Source organism: Galeopterus variegatus, unplaced genomic scaffold (assembly GCF_000696425.1).
Source record: "Galeopterus variegatus unplaced genomic scaffold, G_variegatus-3.0.2 Scaffold289, whole genome shotgun sequence".
NCBI classification, from domain to species: Eukaryota; Metazoa; Chordata; class Mammalia; order Dermoptera; family Cynocephalidae; genus Galeopterus; species Galeopterus variegatus.
This window is the reverse complement of record NW_007726400.1, coordinates 723,822-745,495: the sequence shown is the minus strand read 5'-3', so window position 1 is coordinate 745,495 and position 21,674 is coordinate 723,822. Positions and strand designations below refer to the sequence as shown.

Here is a 21,674-nt window from a genome sequence, read left to right as displayed (position 1 = left end):
CACAAAAAAGATAAAATAGCTAGGAATCAATTTATCAAGGAGATGAAAGATCTCTACAATGAGAACTACAAACCACTATTGAAAGAAATTAAAGAAGACACAAAATGATGGAAAGACATTCCATGCTCTTGGATTGGAAGAATTAACATTGTGAAAATGTCTATACTACCCAAAGCAATCTACAGATTCACTGCAATTCCCATCAAAATACCAATGACATTCTTCACAGAAATGGAAAAAACAATCTCAACATTCATATGGAACAACAAAAGACCCTGAATAGCCAAAGCAATTCTGAGCAAAAAACATAAAGGCGGAGGCATAACACTACCCGACTTCAAATTATACTACAAAGCTATAGTAACCAAAACAGCACAGTACTGGCATAAAAATAGACACTCAGACCAGTGGGGCAGAATAGAGAACCCAGAAATCACCTCTCAGGCTTACAGCCATCTGATATTTGACAAAGGGAACATAAACATACATTGGGGAAAAGACTGCGTCTTCAATAAGTGGTGCTGGGAAACTTGGATATCCACATGCAGAAGAATGAAACCAGACATGCACCTTCCACCATATACTAAAATCAACACAAAGTGGATTAAAGACTTAAGTATAAGACCTGAAACTGTAAAATTACTAATGGAAAATATAGGTGAAACACTTCAGGAACTAGGGGTGGGCACAGACTTTATGAACATGAGCCCAAAAGCACAAGTGACAAAAGAAAAAATAAACAAATGGGTTTTTCTAATTGTTGTCAGGCATTATATTCCCCTCCCCAAAGTGGCAATTCTCTTTTACATGTTTGCACAAATCTAACAGAGGGCTGGGTATGATGGTGGCATGATGCAACAAAAGGACTGAAGAAACACTCAGAAGAGGTCTTGCAACTGCAATTTTATTTTCTTTTGTGAAAATAAATTGGGAGTTTAAATTGCTCCAATAACCATAAAAACAAAAAAGAAATACACACAGAAGAAGCATGTGAGGTGACGGGGTGGGTGGGAAGAGGGTCTTCAGAACTTTGGCAGATCGTACTAGCACTGACCCAGGCGACAGGAGCCAGACCTTGGAGCCAGGTCCTGCCAGCCACTCTGGGACTGTGAGGGGGAGATGTCGATCAGGAAAGAGGGGGAGGAACACAGACTTCTTTGCTGAGGAACTGGCAGGCACCTTGAGTCCCTTTAAATGTGGGGGGACTTCAGAGAGCCGCTTCCTCCACTGTAAGTTGGAGGCTGGCGGGTTCTGGCCCACTGAGGGTGGGGGGATGCTGGTGGAAATGAATCAGGCCAAGATGTCTTCTCACATGGTGACGGCCTTACACTGGGCAGAGGACAAAGGAGACAAAGGGAGAGAACCCATGGTGTGGAGCAAATCATAACTTGGCTTGGACACAGGAGGTGTCCAGGCATGGGTCTGGATGAAGAGGTACCGCGCTAGAAATCACAGCAAGGGCACGGATGCAGACCGAGGTGGGGGTAGCGGAGGGGGAGCTGGGGCAGGTGGGGGTGACAAGAAGAGAGGAGGGTAGAAAGGAAAAGGGAGAGGTAGAAAGCAATGCGTCTTCTGCCCAGGCCCATCTACCACAGCACAGACAGGAAGAATAACACACTACTTTTCTTTTAAAGACTTTTTTTTTGTTGTTTTGCTTTGTTTTTTAAAAAAGCCTTAAGATCAGCTACTGGTTACATCTACAAGATGTAAAGTGCTGTTGTTACCAGTCACTTTACAGAACAGTCCAGAATGGTCAAATATTGACCAATAAAGTTTCCTTTTTTTTTTTCTTCTGAATCATTACTACTCGATGAGTCACGTGACAGCCTGCATAGGTCAGGGGGCAGTTTAGTGGGCAGACTTGGTGACCAAGGAAAGAGGCTGGGCTTGTAGCACTGGGAGGGCCTGGTGGGCATGGAGCGTGGCGGGGAAGGAGGGGGGTGAGGTCAGCAGAGCTGTGGGCACAGACCCCAGGGGGAGGGGCCGGGACAGCAGAGGAGGCTGGCTGCCCATCTGGCCAGAGGAGGTGGCTGCAGCCTTAGCTGTCAGGAAGGCAGTTGAGTGCAGGGCTAGCTGGGCTCGGGCTTCTGGCTTGGTGGTGAGGGAGAGGGGCTGGGCTTGCTCCGAGTGGGTTGCAGCAGGGGCGGCTGGAGAGGCCAAGGCCGCGGAGGGGGTGGCAGGGGAGTCCAGCATACTGCCATGGGAAGAGGCAGGGCTGTCACAGGGCTTCTCAGGGGGCAGGTACTGAATACATGGCTTCTTGCTCTTGGAGGCCAGAGCACCTAGGAGAAAAAAATACGAGAAGAGTGAAGAGCTAGTAGCTCTGGGAGAGGCTGAGGAACAGCCCTGACTACCCACGTGTGCTCTGGAAACAGGGGTGCGTATGGCGAGGACCTCAAATTACTCTCAAGACTGCACTGAAGAACACCTGGTGCGTAGGGAAGGAGCGATGCCCAAACTCAGGAGGACCCGCTCAGTATGTGACTATCACATCATCTTCCTTTCCTAAGTCGCATAACTTTTGGGATGATCTCCATTCAATTGCTTTAAAATCTGTGGCTTACAATATAGTCAGAGGCAGTGACACCTGCTGAGCAGCACAGTATACAGTGGGTCTGCATCACACACATATTGTACTTACGTGTACTATGTAATGACTACAAAGATAATAATAGATACAAGAGAAGAGGAAGTAAGGAAGGAATAGATCAAAAGCACTTTAGATGGTGTAAGCAGCTGTACGCTTGTCCTGCAGGAAGCACAAGATGGGGGATGTGACCTAAATACTTGTCACAGTGCGTGCATCTTTGTGCTAGGTGTGACTGGTGTAAAAAGACAGAGTACAGATTTTTGGCACAGAGTGGCCCCTAAACTCGAGCAAACTATTTCTTCTGGTGTTCCGCTGAAGAAACACCAGAGGAAAACCTGATTCAGCTGGATTCACCAACAGGTGGTATGCCAGTCTCTAATGCGCTGCCTTCCTACGGGAATTTCAAGGACACTTTCAACCACATTCCATTAACCCTCAAGTAGGATGCCACCCAACTGAACTGAAAAGTGCTTAGACTCTGAAGTGAGAAAGTCCTGGGACCAAATCCTACCTCCATTGCTTAACACGCAGAGTGACTACGAAAATGCCTCAACTTCTCTGAGCCTTTTAATTGGTCATCTCTATAAGACAGCACTGACCCATCAGAGACCCAGCTGCAACACACAGGCAGGTGCAGCTGTGACAGCAGCAGGGGAAGTGAAGAGGACAGTTGCCCCCAGACTCACCCTCTGCCTCTTGGACTTGCTGCTGTGACTGTGTCTGTGACAACTGCTTCTCTCTCTTCCTCTTCTTTTTCTTGCCCTAAAAGATATGGCCAAAGGAAGAGGTAAGCGGGGACAGAATAATACCAGCTTGTTAGGGGGACCCCCAAGTCAGAGGAGAAGACAGGATATTGCTCCTACTACTCTTGACCCCCCTGGGTGAGGGTGCTGGAGGTTGTGGGGAGCCGACTCCAGTCACACCCCCCAGAAGCCCCAGAGCAGCAGAGCGAGCCCTTCCTTTCCCATAGACACGATTCTTCCCCTCCAACTCGGGTATCCAGGGCTTCTTGGGAGGCATCATCTTTTCACTGCCCTTCTGGCTTGTTTTTCCATTTTTCTCCCTAGAACAATGGTTCCTGATTGTTTTTGAGGGTTCCCAGGTCCCTCTGAAAATCTGATGCACGTATGGATCCTCTTTCCAGAAAAAAAAAGCAAATGAGACCATACAAAAGCCTGCCTAGTTTTAAGGAGTTTACACTTATGTCCCCTGAGGTTTGTGCATTGATCTTTGAGCTCTGGGTTAGGGACCTGTGGCTAGAGACACTCTCACCACCACAGCGAGCCCTGCACCCTGTGTTACAGAATCAAAGGTGGAGTCTGGTTCAAACAGGAATGGCACAAATTTAAATCTGTCCTCAGGATATCTTGTTGACTCCTGAGACTCAAAATGCCTTCCTTATTTCTACAGAAATGTGGACTTCTCCCTGGTCTTAAGAACCCTCCACAGACGTAGCCGCCTTCCTTCCCCCCTCTTCCTCTTGCAGACGCTGCTCCTGGTGTCTGAGTGTCCCCCTGCCCGACGTGGCCACTTACATAGTTGTCCCGGGCTGACCAGGTCGGGTAGAGTTGGGAGTGAAGCTGCCGCTCCTTCCGGGCCAGCTCGTAGTACTTGGCCTGCTCCTCTCGAGACAGGTTGTGCCACTGAGGGACAGAGGGTCAGAGACCACACGGATCCATCAGTGTGGGACACTGAACCACGTGGCCTGCAGGACAAGGGCAGGTCTTACCTTTCTCCCCAGGATTTGGTTAATGGCTGCACTTTCCTTCAGGGTGCACTCGGCAACCACCTTGGCCCTCATCTCCTTCATATACAGCATGAAGGCGTTCAGAGGCTTCTTCACGTGGGGTTTCTTTTCCTCCTCCTTTTTCACTGTGACTGGCGATTTCCTGGGAAGGCGCAGGGCTGAGGTTAGCAGAGTCGGCCGTCACTGACTCACCCACCCTTCCTCTCTCTGAGGCCACGGCCACTGCCTCTGGGAGGGGAGAGAGCTACGTGGCTAAAGTGGCCCATGGCCGCTTCCAGCACCTGGGATCTTCCTCAAGTAGTTCCCAGCCTCTGAATTACCTCAAAGCCACGTTCTTTGAAAATACACCTGATAATATCCTGACAAGGCAGAGTGGGGGGCACCGAGATAAACCCTCCCTGGAGCTGGCAGGACCTGGCCATGGGTGACGCAGAGCACGGGCGGAAACAAGAGCTGGGACGCGTCAGCTCTGGCCTTCCTGCCGCCTTCATGGCACAGTGGACAAAAAGGGGCCCTGGAGCTCATCTCAGCTTGGCCACCAGTGCATCATGTGTCCCTGAGCAGACACTTTCTGGGCCTCACATTTTCCTGCGTGATATGAGGGGGAGGGAAGCCAAAAGCTTCCTCAGAGTCTCTCTCAGCCTGTAAGACCTGATTGCAAAATGCTCCTCAATGGGAGAAAAGATGCTCAACATCTCTGAAAGGACGGGAACCCAGGAAGTCAAAGGGGACAGTTCCCCAGGAAGGGGGCGCAGCTGAGGCGGGCTACTGGGCTGCCCGATAAATGACACCAGGACACATGCTGCTCAGAGACCGGCCAGCCCCCTCCAACCCCAACCCAGGCTGCCTCATACTTACGCGCTCACCACGGGGCTCAGGCTGGGGGGTGCCGGTTCCTGCTTGATGATGGGGGAGACGATGGCCGGGTGGGGGATCCCTGAGGTGGGCAGACCAGGATGGGCGGGAGCCACCATGTGAGGGGAGAACCGACTGGAAACCAGGCTGTGTACCGGGTGGAAGCAAATGACAATAGAGGAATTCAGGCTGAAAGCGCATCCCCCAGCAGAGGACAGGTGGTTCGAGGGCAGAGGTGTGTGTTTGAGGACTGGAAGGTCATTTGTTGTCTTCTGGAGACCCAGGTTTGGGAAACACCTACCAACTCTTCCCTTCCCCCCAGAATATATGGGGTACCTAGATCTGGGGCTGGAAGCGGGCAGGATGAAAACCACGAAGAAGGCATAGAGGCTAGAGGCAGGGGCACAGGGGACAAGGACTTGTGCTGTGGGCTGCGGTGTCGGGAAGAGCTGGCCACTGAGAAAGAAATCCCCTTTTACTGTCTCTTCTGACATCCTTCTGCCAGTCTCTGGCTTCACGGTGATATACTCAAAATGAGGATGTGGCAGGAGGGGACAGTGCTGTGTCAGGACTTTGCAATTCTTCTCTTAGAGAGATGGGGAAAGAGAGATCCTGTAATCTCCATTCCGACGTGGCGGTAGGAGCATGGGGCATGAGAAGACACCGTATCAAACAGAGGGGAGGAAAGGCGAGCCCGTGCCTTCCTTCTCATTAAGTGACAAGGGAAAGGCTGTTTCACAGCCAGACATGGCATGGTCCCAGCAGACAAACATTCCCAGGAATGTCACTTCACGCTCGTGGCCCCAGCCCCAGGACTTACCTGGACATCGAGGCGTTCATGGCGAGGGCAGGGTAAGGGTGCCGGAAGCCGCCGGGAGGGAGGGAGTACACGGGCTGTCCTTGCCTGTGAGGGCCAGGAGCAAGGATGTCTGGTCAGCATGCTGGGGAAGTTCAGGGCAGGGAAGGAGAGGGGTTGGGAAGGAAGGATGAGAAAGAAGAGGCAGGAGGTAGGAACTGTGAGTTGGAAGTAGGTTGTCTGGGGCAGGGGCAGGGAGGTCTGAGTCCTGGGTGTCACCTCCGGGAGACAGGGCAGGGAAGGAGAGGGGTTGGGAAGGAAGGATGAGAAAGAAGAGGCAGGAGGTAGGAAGTGTGAGTTGGAAGTAGGTTGTCCGGGGCAGGGGCAGGGAGGTCTGAGTCCTGGGTGTCACCTCCGGGAGGGCTCCATTGTGCAGGGCAACCGGGGGTACCGATGGCAGAGCTCAGCATGAGGAAGGAATGAGGGGAAGAAAGTCTGTGAAGTTCCTTACTGTGGGACGAGCCAGCCGAGAGGATGGGGGATTTGTCCAACAGCTCCGGGAGAGAGTGGGTAATATGGTGGCAGCTCAGATGGGTGAGGGGGCCGGGGTATTCCTGCTTCCAAAGAGAGATGTGTCAGACTGTCCCCTGCCCTACTGTAATGCCTTAAATAACATCAAATGGGAGGCTCCTCCCCCACGTCCCCAGGTGTTCTGGGGCCCAGAAGGCCCTTTCCTCTCATGATCCTTGCCCTCTGTCACCTCCCCAGCAGCTCTGGCCAGTCAGTCGAGGACACAGTCAGGGAAGGCAGGACTAATGCATCTTGTTCCTAGCTATGCAACTGCATCCCTGAGGGCAGGAGTGACTTCTAGCTGTCTCTCATACAGAAGTCAGCATCTGGTAAGAGAGGGACAGGAACTCCTGACAGAGACAGGCCTATGCTATCCCCCGGTCATCGGCTAACTCACTTTCTAGAAAACCTGCGTCATTCATGGAGAAATAAACTTTGGATTTCTATTTCACATTTGTCCTTATCATTTGTAACTTGTAGTAACTTATTTCTCCAAAGAGGAGCTCCAAAAATGCTCTGCACCATGGCGACTCTGTGGGGATGCTATAAGACTATGGTTCCCTGGGATGGACAGGTCTGGTGGGCAAGTTAATAATAAAAAACAAAAAACAAGCCAGCTCAGCTCACTGTTTTTGGCTTTACTTACAAGTCTGGATAGACTTTTTTTGGTGGCTGGTGGGTACGGGGATTGAACCCTGCACCTTAGTGTTATGAGCACCACACTCTAACTGATCGAGCTAACCAGCCAGCCTAGACTAACTACCCTATTTGCAAATGTCCAGCTGAGGGCCAAGGTCTTGGTTTGAGGGAGGCCCAGCCTGCAGTGGGGCTGGGCTTTGATGGAGGAACCTGAAAGCTTACTGTGGAGCCAGCCCTGTGCTTTATCTCATTTAATTCCCTTTAGTTCTCACAGTGATCTTGTGGTATAGAAGGTACAGATGAGACACAGATGAAAAACTGAACAGGCTAAAGTCGGTGGGCAAGGTCACAGGACTCTTCGGAGTTGGAAGCATGATCCGAACCCAGGTCTGCCTGATTCAAGCACTGCTATGTTCCCCCAGAAGAAAAGCTGCCTGCCTGCAGGAGCAAGGCCCGAGCGGCCAATGACTCACCTGTCTTTGGATCGATCTCCGGGGACAGGTGCGTGGGAGGGGAGCCAGGAGAGAAGTGGTCATTGCTGTAGGTGATGAGGGGTGTCAACGGATGCATGTGATGAGGGTGCTGAACAACAGGAACTTTATTAGACTGAAAGACAGGGGTAACAAAGACTAGAACCACTGCCAAGGAGATGGTGATAAAATCAGCTGTTATTTACTGAGCTGAAGATGTGCCAGGTACAGATGCTCCTCAACGTATGATGGAGTTACAGCCTGATAATCCCACTGTAAATTGAAAATATTGTAAGTTGGAAACACATTTAATACCCCTAACCTACTGAACATCATACTTAGCCTACCCTGAAACATGCTCAGAACACTCACATTAGCCTACAGCTAGGCAAAATCATCTAACACAAAGCCTACTGCATATCACTAGCCCAGGAAAAGATCAAAGTTCAAAATTCAAAGTATGCTTTCTACTTTGTTTGAAAGTATGTGGCTTTTTCACCATCATATGGTATAGTAAGTCAAACTATTGTGAGTCAGGGACCACCTGTATTTTCCATGAAGCATCCCATTTAGTCCTCAAAACGGCCCTGGAGAGAAGGTAGCAGTCTACACAGCAGAGAAGGAAGCAACAGAATTAGAGAAGGGCCTACACCCACCTTCCGACATCCCATCTCCCAGTGTAACCCATCATCACTCACTTCACGTATACTTTGTGGTGCTAAGTGCTGCAAGCTGTTAAGTTATAAACTGTGCTGTATAATCTCAGGGAATCTGAAAAGGTTCAGTGCACGCTTTCCAAATAAACTTCATAGAAATAGTAGTGCTCAGGTTCAAGTCTGAGACTGGGAACAGAGCAGTGGGGAATTGTCACCATCACACAGCATACAGTTATCACATTCAAGCTTTACAGACACAACCCAAGAGCACGTAACACCTCTCTCGGGTTGGCCAGTTAGCTCAATGGTTAGAGTGCAATCTTGTAACACCAAGGTCAAGGGTTCAGATCCCTGTACCCACCAGCTGCCGAAAACAAACAAAAATCTTCTCTTTGTAGCATTTCACTTTACTGACCTAATTACCACGTTTTGTTTAAAACACCATCAAATTATTTTATATAACTAATAAGATAAAACACTTGCATGTCATGGATGCATCCTGATTTCAGAGATGTTAAAATGAGAAAAACCTATGCATTCTAGAATTGGTGAACTGAACTGACTTTTTGTTTTCACCTAATCTGACTCAGCAGTAAGAATCCTTATTATAAAAATAGCTATACTTCAGCATCTGCATTACAAGTACAGCACTAGGCATAATGTCTAGTCCTTATTATAACCTAGCAAAGAAGCTATGATTCCCCATTTTACAGATGAGGAGATTGAGCTCAGAAAGGTTAAGTGACCTTAGCCTGGGACACAAAGCTAGTAAATGGCACATCTGGGATGCATGTCAGTTTTCATTACGCTCTAACAAACTAGTGTTTTCTCATGTGCTACCTGCCTCCTCAAGAGCCTAATCAAAACATATCTGCCAGAGAGAAAAGACAGACATTATTTTTTGGATAATAAGGTAAGTGAGTTACAAGTGGAGAAGAGATTTATTTTAAAAAAAGATTTGTAATTTAAAAAAATACACTCTATGATTAAAAAGACTAAATAGAAGCACACCAAAATGTAAATAGCAGTTGTATTTTGAGTGGTGGAACTATGCATGATTTTATTTTATTGTCTCCCTTTCCATATTTTCCAATTTTACTTTAGTTATCATTTACTATTTAAAAATATGCTATGAATAACATAAATCTTCTAAGAAATACAAGCTATAGCATAAAGCATTCAGAAAACACAATTACAGCATCCTAACCCAGTCACTATTATCATTTCGATATACCTCCTTTCATTTCAGACTTCCTCTTCATTGGTTTTTTAACTGATATATATTTACATCATTTATAGCCATCTTAAAACAGGTATTAGTATTATGAAATCCTGATTGCCCACGTGCTGTTGAATTTGGCCTCATCAGAAGCTGGCAAACAGCACTGAATATGTGGCACAGTTAAGTACAAAGCAGGGAAAAGTGACTTCTATTTGAAAATTTAGGTATAAACTCACCCCAAATGCTTTGTGAGTTACTATTGTTCCCCATTAGGTGGCATCATTGTCCAGAAAATGAACTTGGAAGGAAAGGCAGGAAGTAGACATGGCCTCCGGGATAGATAAAACTGCTCTCTCTTGAGGCTGACCAGAGGGAAGGTTCTCCTGGGAGGCTACTGTCCCAATAAAAGTTCCTGCTCTTTTCTTTCCTCAGCTGCCCCCAGGGGCAGGACGTCCACAGCATAAACTCAGGCCAAAGAGTAGGAACGTAGGGAACCACTGCACACCTGTCAGTGGATGACCCCAATACAAACACCATGCACAAGCCAAGGCACAGGTGTCCACTTGGCAAGGCAGCCGAATCCAAAGGTGTCCAAAGATGAGCACATCAGAACCATCTCAGACCTCAATTCTCTGGCAAGTCACACAGACCCAACTCTTTCCAAGCCCTGGTGTTTCTTGTCTATTTCAGTCTGTTTCTACAAAATAGTGTTGGTCCAAGGAAGCAATGTGTCCTCTCTCTTTTCAGGACTTACTTTCAAGCTCAAGGTAAAGCTGACACTACACAACTCCTCCACAGACCGAGCCAACCCTCCGCGAATCACACCCCTGCCAAAGTTCTGCCTGCCCCTCCTCCAGCTGCCTCTCTAGTAACTTGTTTGAGGCCAAGCCACACTCACAAAGCCACATGACTTCTATTGTTCATTTACGATTCTCTTTTCTTCCAAACCCTAATTTCGGAGATCAGAAGTATAAAGGTCTACAGCTCAGGCAAACACTCCAGCTGCCTCTCTAGTAACTTGTTTGAGGCCAAGCCACACTCACAAAGCCACATGACTTTTATTGTTCATTTACGATTCTCTTTTCTTCCAAACCCTAATTTCGGAGATCAGAAGTATAAAGGTTTACAGCTCAGGCAAACGTGAGCCTTAACTTTTACCATTGCTCACAGAGAAGTCACAGACTTCACAACAGACTGCCAGGTAGGATACTCAGAGTTTCACTGGGTTGCTAACTGTGCCTGATTTTGTATATTTAAGAAATCAGTTCTAACCACATTCAATTATCTGTTTATTGATGGAGGCAATCATCTCTTTTGGGGATATTTTCAAGAAAAAATACCTGAAAGCAGAGTTCAGGGGGGAAAAGGAAACTAGAACTGTTCCTAAAACACCAGCCCATTCACAGCATTGCAAAGCCCCTGGAAGGGGAATGGGACCTGAAGCAGTGGCAGAGGCCACAAGCGGACCTGTTCCCCTCAAGATGGGGATCTCTGATGAGATTGCTCAACTGCAAAATGAGGGGCTTGAACAAGGATCTCCAAAGGCTCTCTGGCTCCAGCTGAAACATTCGATGTTACCCTGGTTCTTATATTTGGGACACATGATTAGCTGAGCCAGGGGTCTCTAAATTTCTTTGATCAACCCAATCAATAAAAAGAATCCGTTTTGCCATGTTCTTCATTTTTTTGTTTGTTTGTTTGTTTTTGCTTGTGTTCTTGTAGTAGTATTTTCAATCAAAGATTTGTTGCAGTAATCTTTCCCAGCTATTTGTACACTTCCTTGAGGGTTATTTAGTTAGAACTAAATAACCTGTAAGTTTAATTAGCTGGGCTCAGGTAAGCTGAAGTATGCTGCCATATGCTGAAACCAATAAATTGGTGAAGTCCCTGCTATTGATCCCCCCCACAATGAGGAGTTCCCAATTTTCCTCAAGCACGTCTCACACTCCATACAATAAAAAATGACTTCTTCCTAATGTTTCTAGATTAAAACATCAGTAACAGTGGTTCCCCCGCCCCCGTACCTCAATGGTACATCCTGTGCCTGCCCTCCTTTTTGGAGATGACCAATTGCCTTCATTGCTGAAGTTCTTTGGACAGAGAACAACTTTCCTTCCATGCATCCCATTCCCGGTTCTAAAAAGCTGTTCCTAAGAAATATTCCTTAGTCGTCTCCTTTCTATCCCCATCCATTTTGGACTATCACTTAAGTATTCTTTCTACCTAATGAGAACCCACCAAGTGTTCTAAGAGTGCTGCCCTATTCCCTGAGTCTTCTCTTTATTTTCCTCATATGCCACAGTTTCTGGATTTCTCACTATCTTTTGGCCACCTGTCTCTAAATTAATTACCCCATGTCTTCCTTTAAATTTGCAAAGTATTCCAGAAGGAGCTGGCTGGTACAGGAAATAAGGTTGAAGGATTTACATATAATGCAGACAGGGGCAAATGGGGATGTAATTAAAGTTGGAAAAGAAACTCACCTCCCTCTGTGTACACACACTCTCTCTCTCTCTCTCTCTCTCTCTCACAAATACTACTTTGAAGGCAAAATATAAACTCTTTGCTGATTCTGTCATTCTGTCCTACCAAGGAAAGGTAATTTGAACATATGTCTCTCATACGGAATTTTCCGCTCCTGAGACAGACGGAACTTCACACTTTCACTCATTGGTTAAATGTTCATGGGGAATCTGCACATGGCAGGCGCGGAGTCGGGCAGCTGGAGGGATGGAGACTGACGGAACAGAGAACCTGGGTCTCTGATGACATCGCTACGTTGCTGAACTAACTGGCCCTGCAGAAGATATGAGTCACAACAATAAATAAAGTACCTGTGTACCCCTGAGACAGACGGAACTTCACACTTTCACTCATTGGTTAAATGTTCATGGGGAATCTGCACGTGGCAGGCGCGGAGTCGGGCAGCTGGAGGGATGGAGACTGACGGAACAGAGAACCTGGGTCTCTGATGACATCGCTACATTGCTGAACTAACTGGCCCTGCAGAAGATATGAGTCACAACAATAAATAAAGTACCTGTGTACTTACTATGTGCCAGGCACTATTCTAGGTCTTGTGGAGGAAGCAGAGAATCTTGTCTATTTAGACAAAAATACCTATCTTCATGGCACTAATGCTCTAGTTGGGAAGACAGACAATAAACTAGATAAATAAAATATATATTAGATATCTATTAGAAGATAAATCAAATATATATCAGATAAATAAAATATATATTAAAATATCTCAATAAAATATTAAAATGCTAAGGAGAATGCTAAGTCAGGGAAAGTAGAAATGTGTGTTTGTGTGTGTGGGGGTGGGGTGGGGTGGGGGGGGTTACACAGAATGACCAGGGAAGTCGTCAATAAGAAAATGACTTTTGAAGTCATTTTCGAAAGGACTGAAGGAGGCGGGGAGCTAGACGTGTAGACTGTGCGGGAAGAGGATTTTGGCAGAAGGAACACTGTGCAGTGGGTTGAGGGGCAGCACATCTGGCCCATTTGAGGAACCACAAGGAGGCCCGTGGGCTGGAGCAGAGAGAAGAGGATGAGGAGATGAGGGTCCGTACTAATGTGTCAACACACACTTTCCGAGCTCCTGATATGTGGCACACAGTGCGCTCTAGGCTATGAAAGATGTAACAGTAAATCAAGAGTCTCTGAAGGGCAACAGGAGAGAAAATGCTCAGGGAACGGAATGTGCCTTCAGATCCTCCTACTGAGCAGCGGCTTTTGAGGTCCTTGCAAGTTGGACTGGGCATATATAATCCTTGGGATAAACTTTCCTTATCAAACCCTCCCTTTCCCACTGGCATGAAGGATGGCAGAAGAGAACCCTAAGGTTACCTTTATTTTGTTCCTTTGGCACTAGCCTTTTTCCCTCTGCATTGGTGCTTGAAGGGAAACGTTTGAAACCCTTGCAGTTCAAACTGTTGCCAGGATATGTCTAGATGAATGTCAATTTTCAATTTGTTTTGTAGCATTCAGAGAAGCTCTTTTGACCCATAAATTCAAGTTTTGCTTTGTAAAAGCCCAGTTTAACCCTCTTATTGCCCTTTCTCATTTTCATTTGTTTTGGTCTCTCCTTAGGGATACTATTTGTACATTGGTTTTTTAGTTTCTCTATGTCTATCATGAACATTTCATCAATATTATCAATGGTACAGATTTGACTTGTCACAATGTCAATTCTGCTGTATACTAACATTAATGAGCTGGGAGATCTGAGGAAGAATTTCAAAGAAGCTAAAGCTCAGTAACAGAAACTAATGGAAGAGATGATGGAGGCAAAAAATCATCACTACCTGCTAAAACTAGTGGGTAAAAATTGGATGAGAAATAGAACCTCTGCATGGTCTCAAAGCATCGCCCTACAAAGCACTTATTAATTACAAAGCAACATATAGTAATGGGGAAACACTTGGAAGACACCACCCAAACCAAATAATTGATGCTAATATCACCAATATTGAGGCAGATGGACATCAGGCATGCCTCCTGATAGGACACATTGAGAAGGATACAGCGTTAATGCAGTGGCGTTCTTGCTGAAAATGTGCAACCTGAATCTAATCACAAGGAAACATCAGCCAAACCCAAAATGAAGGGAGACATTCCACAACATAGCTAATCTGTAAAAGGCTGAAAGTCAAAAAGGACAAAGAAAGGCCAAGGAACTCTGCTAGATCAGAGGAGACTAAAGAGATGTGACAAATGATGCAATACATGATCCTGGAATGAACCCTGGACCCAGAAAAAACACATGGCTATCATGGATACTACTGGGACACTTGCTAAAACGCGAATCTACATTGTGACTTAGATAATAATGTGAAATGTTAGTATTACTTTCTTGATTATGATACCTATACAGCAGTTATTTAAGAGAATGTCTTTTTTCTTAGGAAATAAATTTAAAGTATTTAGGGTTAAAGGGTCACAATATCTCCATGTTATTCAAACTCTTCAATAGGTCAGCTAAGAGTGTTAGGTTTTATTATTTACTGATCATTCCTCCTTCCTTCCCTCGCCCCATTGATAGGAGGCTTGCCCATATGACTTGCTTTGACCAATGGAATGTTAGTAGACAAGAAGTGAGAGGAAGCTTTAAACATGCTTTCCTTCTTGTGTCTGCCATATGTCACGAGAAGGGCAGCCCTGGACAGCCACTGGTCCTGGAATGAGAACCGTGTGGAGAAGACTTCAACCTCACCCTTAACCCTGAAAGAGCCACTTCAGCTGACCTGTGGATCTGAGTGGGAAAAGAAATGTCTGTTGTTGTAAGCCACTGGATTGTTTGTTACACAGCATTATCAAAGAAATAGCTGACACCAGGTCTACAAAAGTATTTTTTGAGAAATATAGAAAAGTATAAAGAATGACACCATATACCACAAATTTGCCACCTAAGATTAATTACTGCTTTTATAGTTTTTTATTTTGTTCTTCTTTCTTAAATAAATATCGCAGAAAGCTAAATCTTCTTAAACCACTCTCCTAGTCCTGTTCTACTCCCCACTTCCCAAAGCAGCCACCATTTAAATTTTTCCATTCTCCTTTTATATATATATGCATATATGTGCTTTGCACACATTTAAAGGAAAGTGAAATCAGAAAGACCGACAATACCAAATGGTGGCAAGGATGTGGAACAAGTGGAACTTTTATTCATCTCTGCTAGGAATGTAAAATGGTACAACCACTTTGGAAAAGAGTTCAGCAATTTCTTATAAAGCAATCCCAGTCTTAGGTATTTACCCAAGAGAAAAGGAAACTTACTTTCACACAAAAGCCTACATGTGAATTTTTCTTTATTTTATTTAATTAATTTATTTGTTTTGGTGGCTGGACACTAAAGGAATCCAAACTCCTGACCTTTGTTTTATCAGAATCATGCTCTAACCAAGAGAGCTATATCTATAGTTTATATAAATATATTTATAGTATTTATTCATAATCACTCAAATCTAAAAACAACCCAAAGGTCCTTCAGTTGGTAAATGGATAAACAAACTGTGGTTTATCAATATAATGGAATATTAGTCAGCAAGCTATTTACACACATAATAGCATGGACGAATCTCAAATGCATCTTGCTAAATGAAAGCCACACTTGACAGCTTAGATACTGCATGATTTCATTTATATGATGTTCAGGAAAAAGCAAAATCACAGAGACAGAAAACAGATCAGTGCGACATGGGAAATTTGAGGGGGGCAGTAGCACTAGTTGTAGGCTGAACTGTGTCCCCCCAAAATTCATATGTTGAAGACCTAATTCCCAGCACCTCAGAATGTGATTATATTTGGAGATAGGGACTTTAAGAGGTGATTAAGTTAAGACAAGGCCGTTAGGATGGGCTCCAATCCAATCTGACTGGTGTCCTTATAAGAAAAGGAAATATGGACATACAAAAGACATATCAAGGATGTTCACATAGAGGAAAGGCCATGTGAGGACCCAGTGAGAAGGTGTTCATCTGCAAGCTGAGGAGAAAGGCCTCAAGAGAAACCAAACCTGCCAACACCTTGTTCTTGGACTTCTAACCTCCAGAACAGTGAGAAAATACATTTCTATGGTTTAAGCCAGTCTGTGGTATTTTGTTATGGCAGCCTTAGCAAACTAATAGATTATCATACTGAGAAGTAGGGTGCTGCTGTAAAAAATGTGGAAGTGGCTTTTGAACTGGATAATGGGTAGATGTTGGAAGAATTTTGAGATGCATATTAGAAAAAGCCTAGATTGGGCCAGCCAGTTAGCTCAGCTGGTTAGAGCAAGACACTGTTAACACTAAGGTCCAGGGATCGATTCCTGTACTGACTAGCCACCGAAAAAAGAAAAAGCCTAGATTGCCACAAAGAGACTGTTGGTAGAAATATGGACATTGAAGGTACTTTTGATGAGGCTTCATATGGAAATGAAGACCATGTTACTGGACACTGGAGGAAGAGTAATTCTTGTTATAAAGTGGCAAAGAACTTGGTTGACCTGGCCTGAGTCCTGTAGTGCCAGGCTGCACATGCCCTGTCAGTCCCAGCTCACGTCCCTTTCCTGCCACCCTCCCTGCCACCATCAGGGCCTGTCTCCCAACTCCCCTTTCCATTCCCAGGACAGAGTCCTCATGGCCCATGGTGGCTGCTGGGAACCTTCAACACCCAGACCACTCCCAGGCTGACTGACTGGCCACCATAGAGGCCTTGAGGCTCCTCCAGGGGGGTTAACAGGCCCAGAGCACAGGCTTCAGGACACAAGGATCCCAGGCCTGAGCCATGACCAGGGCCATCACTTCCTGCATGAGCTTCAGCTGGCTAAAAAGGAAGCAGCCCAAGACGTTCACCATGTGGACTGTCACCATGGACACTGAGATGGAGTTCAACTGCAAGACCAAGTGGAGACGGAAGGACCTGTTTGATTTGGTGTGCTGGACTCTGGGGCTCTGGGACACCTGGTTCTTTGGACCACAGTACACAATCAAGGACACCATGGCCTGGCTCGAAATAGACAAGAAGGTGCCGAATAATGTTGTTGCAAAGGAAGAACCAGTCATCTTTCACTTCCTGGCCAAATTTTATCCTGAGAATGCTGAGGAGAAGCTGGTTCAGGAGATCACGTAACGTTCACTCTTCTTGCAGTTAAAGAAGATTTTAGATGAAAAGATCTACTGCCCTCCTGAGGCTTCTGTGCTCCTGGCTTCTTATGCCATCCAGGTCAAGTATGGTGACTACAACCCCTTTGTTCACAAGAGGGGATTTTGGGCCCAAGAGGAATTGCTTCCAAAAAGGGTAATATCTGTATCAAATGAGTCTGGAAATGTGGGAGGAGGGACTTGCCACCTGGTACACAGAGCACTGAGGCTGAGCCAGGGAAGAAGCTGAAATGGAATATTTGAAGATAGTTCAGAACCCGGAGATATACAGCGTGAACTACTTTGCAATCTGGAATAAAAAGGGTGCAGAACTATTGCTTGGAATGGATGCTCTGGAACTTCACATCTATGACCCTGAGAACAGGCTGATCCCCAAGATCTGTCCATGGAATGAAATCTGAAACATCTCATACAGTGACAAGGAGTTCACTATTAAACCATTGGATAAGAAAATTGGTGTCTTCAAATTAAACTCCTCAAAGCTTTGTATTAATAAGCTGATTCTCCAGCTATGTATTGGGAACCATGACCTATTTACAAGGAGAAAGCAGGCCAAATCTTTGGAAGTTCAGCAGATGAAAGCCCAGGCCAGGGAGGAGAAGGCTGGAAAGCAGACAGAGCAGCAGTACCTCGCTCAAGAGACACAGACGAGGGAGGAGGCTGAATGCACAAGGGTGAATTGGAGAGGAGGCTGCTGCAGATGAAAAAACAAGCAACAATGGCCAATGATGCACTGATGTGGTGTGAGGAGACGCAGACCTCTTGGCCAAAAAGTAAATGCAGTGCATCAAGGCCACGGTCACTCAGATGGAGGAGAAGCACCTGATGGAGCAGAAGGTGGAGGTGCTAGTGCTGAAGATGGCCAGAGAGTCACAGGGGAGGGCCAAAGAGGCAGATCGGTCGAAGCAGGACCTGCCAGAAGTCCATGAGGCAGAGCAAAGAGCAAAGCAAAACCTCCTGGAAATTGTCACCAGGTCCACATACCCACCCATGAACCCAATTCCAGCACTGCTACCCCCTGACATACCAAGCTTAAACCTCATTAGTGACAGCCTGTCTTTTGACTTCAAAGATACTGACATGAAGAGGCTTTCCATGGAGATAGAGAAAAAAAGTGGAATGTATGGAAATGAGCAAGCATCTGCAGGAGCAGCTCAACGAACTCACGACAGTGATTGAGGCTTGAAACTAAAAGAGAGGGAGACAGCTTTGGATATTCCCCACAATGAGAATTCTGACAGGGGCAGCGGCGGCAGCGAACACAATGTGCGCAGCACCAAGTCCTGAGTGCCCTTCTTTGAAGAGCTCTAGTGGGTGACCCAGCCTCCCTGGGATCTGCCACTTCTGCTGCTCCCTGCACCAACGGGATGGGTCAGACACTGTGGGAACCACCTGTAGGGGTCTGGCTGAGGGCTTTCATGGGGGCTCCAGAACTTTCCCCAGCTGATTGGGGAGCCCAGCCCCCTTTATTTGCAATTGCCTTGAACTATGACTCTTTAGAGATTTCTCTCACGGTGTTCTAGTTCTCCTGACCTGAGTCTTTAATTTTTTTAAGAAGTATTTGTCTTTCTTTAAAAAAAAAGAAAGAACTTGGCTGAATTGTGTTCTAGTGTTTTGTTAAAGGTAAAACTTGTGAGTGAGGAATATTTGGATATTTAGTGGAGACTATTTCTAAGCAAAGAGCCAAAGATACGGCTTGGTTTTTCTTTATGGCTTATAGTAAAATGTGAGTAGTTCTCCTGACCTGAGTCTTTAATTTTTTTAAGAAGTATTTGTCTTTCTTTAAAAAAAAAAGAAAGAACTTGGCTGAATTGTGTTCTAGTGTTTTGTTAAAGGTAAAACTTGTGAGTGAGGAATATTTGGATATTTAGCGGAGACTATTTCTAAGCAAAGAGCCAAAGATACGGCTTGGTTTTTCTTTATGGCTTATAGTAAAATGTGACAGCAGAGAGATAACTGAAGGAGAAACTGTTAAGCAAAAAGGAACCAGAACTTGAAGATTTGGAAAATTCTCAGCCTATCCATACTGTAAAAAATGAGAAAGTGTGTTCTGGAGAGAACACCTTGGGTGTTGCTGGACAATCATATGACGAAAAGATGATGAGTCTGACTCATGGATCCAATCAACCACCTCAGCAGAAACACTGTCCTCTTGGATTGATGGGGACAGAGGTGGGACAAAATGAAGGAAGGCTGTCGGGCTTCTGGGATTCTATGGGATGTGCCAATAGCTATCTGGCTGCGAATATATGCTATCCTTCAAGAGACAGGAAGAATGACCCCAAAGGTGATTCAGAAGGTGGGGTTGCTGCTCAGGGCCTCAGGGTCAGGGCTGCCTCTGGTGGGCTGAGAGGACAGAGAATAGAACCTAAGGATTATTCTCAAGCCTTAAAATCTAATGGAACTCTGCTGCAACTCTTCCCCGAGTCTGCAGCCTGCTAGCCCACCCTGCAGATTTTGCATTTGTGTCCCCATAATGGTGTGAGCCAACACCTTAAAATAAATCTCTGTTTTGACACACATACACACACGTGAACGCACATACCCCTATTGATTCTGTTTCTCTGGAGAACGTAACACAGAACTGTTCCATGATTGTGGTGAACACGTGATTTTGTCAAAACTCATAGAACTATATACACTTGGGTGAATTTCACTATATGGAAATTATACCTTAAAAATGGGGAAAAAGTGCACATGTACACAAATACATGTACAAGGATGTTAACTTTAGCTCAAAAACTGGAAACCATCTATGTCCATCAGTTTTAAAAATATTTATTTACTTATTTATTTTAAAAGATGATTGGTAAGTGGATCTTAGCCCTTGACTTGGTGTTGTCAGCACCACGCTCTCCCAAGTGAACGAACCGGCCATCCCTATATGGGATCCGAACCCGTGGCCTTGGTGTTATCAGCACCGCACTCTCCCAAGTGAGCCATGGGCCGGCCCTAAAAAATATGTTTTTTTATTTTTATTTTTTCCTTTTTTGTCTTTTTTACTGACCGGTAACGGGATCGCAACCCTTGGTGTTGCTCCCGCACCGCACTCAGCCAGTGAGCGGGAACCGGTCTCCACATGGGATCCGAACCCATGGCGGGAGCGTCGCCACACTCCCAAGCAGCGTACTCTCCAGTGCGCCACTGGGCCGGCCCAAAATATGTTTTTTTAATTAAAAAAATTCTGAATGAGAAGAGGAATTGGTCCTGGGGTAAAGAGCGGTACAGGATGGGTATCAACCTATTACTAGACCATTATTCTTCCATTCATTCAACAAATGCTCCTTGAGCATTACAACAGGTGCTGTGTAAACAAATATGGACAAAACAGAAGCAATTCCTATGTTTGTGTTGGTTATATTCTGAAAGTGCATGTATTTTAGTGTGGCTGGGCATAGTGCTCCAGGGAGAGAGTGGAGGGGAATACAGGGGCCGTGGTAAAGGGTTTGTATAATAGTCTGCAAACAATGAGATTACAGCTATCAGATATTACAAATAGTTACTTATAAAATATTATTGTTCATGTGTAGAACTTGTTTTGAAGGTGTAAAACCCAAATTATTAAACACCTAACTCCATGCCCGGCCCTGGCCCGGTTATAACTTGTTTATACACATTTCCTTGACAGACAGCTTCTACATGACTCACTAAATCTCTGCAAGTATGCAGGCTGTTTCCTGCATCTGCTCTACTGCCAGGGCAAACCTCATATTAAAATATTTTACTCCTGATTCTAAAATAAATTTCATAATCTCGAGTGCCTTAATTTCTCTAATAAAAAAGCCAGCACCCAAAACTTTGTGACTACCTCCCCAAAACCTTCAAGCACTGCTCACACCTCTAGCCTAGAGAGAAACCTGCAGCTAGTAAACTGGATGTCTTCAGCTCCTCCTTCCACATTACCATTATGGCAATGATTTGCTTGCAATTACAGCAATGATTCTCAACTCTGGCTGCTCCTTAGAATCTCCCGGGGAGCTTAAAAAACTAAGATACCAGCTCCACCCCAGACCAATTAAATCATATCCTTGGGGGATTAGATGCTAAATTCTATAGACTCATTATCTCTATTACTTTTGCAATCTGTCCATTTGTTCTGGCACCTAATTCAGGCCCTCATTACCTCTTAGTTTTGCTAATTAAACAGTATTTTAATTGTTCTTTCCCTCTCTAATTTCTTAATAATAGTAGAGGTAGTGGTAGCAGTGGTGGTGGTGATGGTGGTGGTAGTGGGAAGTGAATAGTCATTGAGGGCTTATTTTGTGCTAGACACAACCCTATACTCATTACAATACACTGGCTCATTTTCGCACGACTCTATGTATGAGGTAAGTCTTCTTCTAATCTCCATTTAATAGATGAGGAAGGGCTGGCTGGTTAGCTCAGTTGGTTAGAGCATGGTGCTGTAACACTGAGGCCAAAGGTTTGGATCCCTGTACTGGCCAGCCACCAAAAAAAAAAAAAAAAAAAAAAAAAG

The 21,674-nt window shown here is 45.4% G+C and overlaps 1 protein-coding gene and 1 pseudogene across 3 annotated transcripts in view; one reads left to right on the top strand and one right to left on the bottom strand.

The window, feature by feature from the left end:
* Window positions 1-886: 886 nt before the first annotated feature.
* Window positions 887-21,674, bottom strand: part of TCF7L1 (transcription factor 7-like 1 (T-cell specific, HMG-box)) — a 131,990-nt gene continuing 111,202 nt past the window's right edge. For all 3 annotated transcript variants that reach the window (XM_008567060.1, XM_008567059.1, XM_008567061.1), the window contains 8 exons: window positions 7,671-7,803; window positions 6,500-6,602; window positions 6,013-6,096; window positions 5,196-5,339; window positions 4,320-4,479; window positions 4,126-4,233; window positions 3,277-3,352; window positions 887-2,282 (listed from right to left, as the gene is read on the bottom strand). In XM_008567060.1, coding sequence (XP_008565282.1) covers window positions 1,849-2,282; window positions 3,277-3,352; window positions 4,126-4,233; window positions 4,320-4,479; window positions 5,196-5,339; window positions 6,013-6,096; window positions 6,500-6,602; window positions 7,671-7,803 — 1,242 coding nt within the window. In that variant the 3' untranslated portion in view covers window positions 887-1,848. The remainder of the gene's footprint in view (window positions 2,283-3,276; window positions 3,353-4,125; window positions 4,234-4,319; window positions 4,480-5,195; window positions 5,340-6,012; window positions 6,097-6,499; window positions 6,603-7,670; window positions 7,804-21,674) is intronic.
* Window positions 16,821-18,508, top strand: LOC103585948 (annotated as a pseudogene).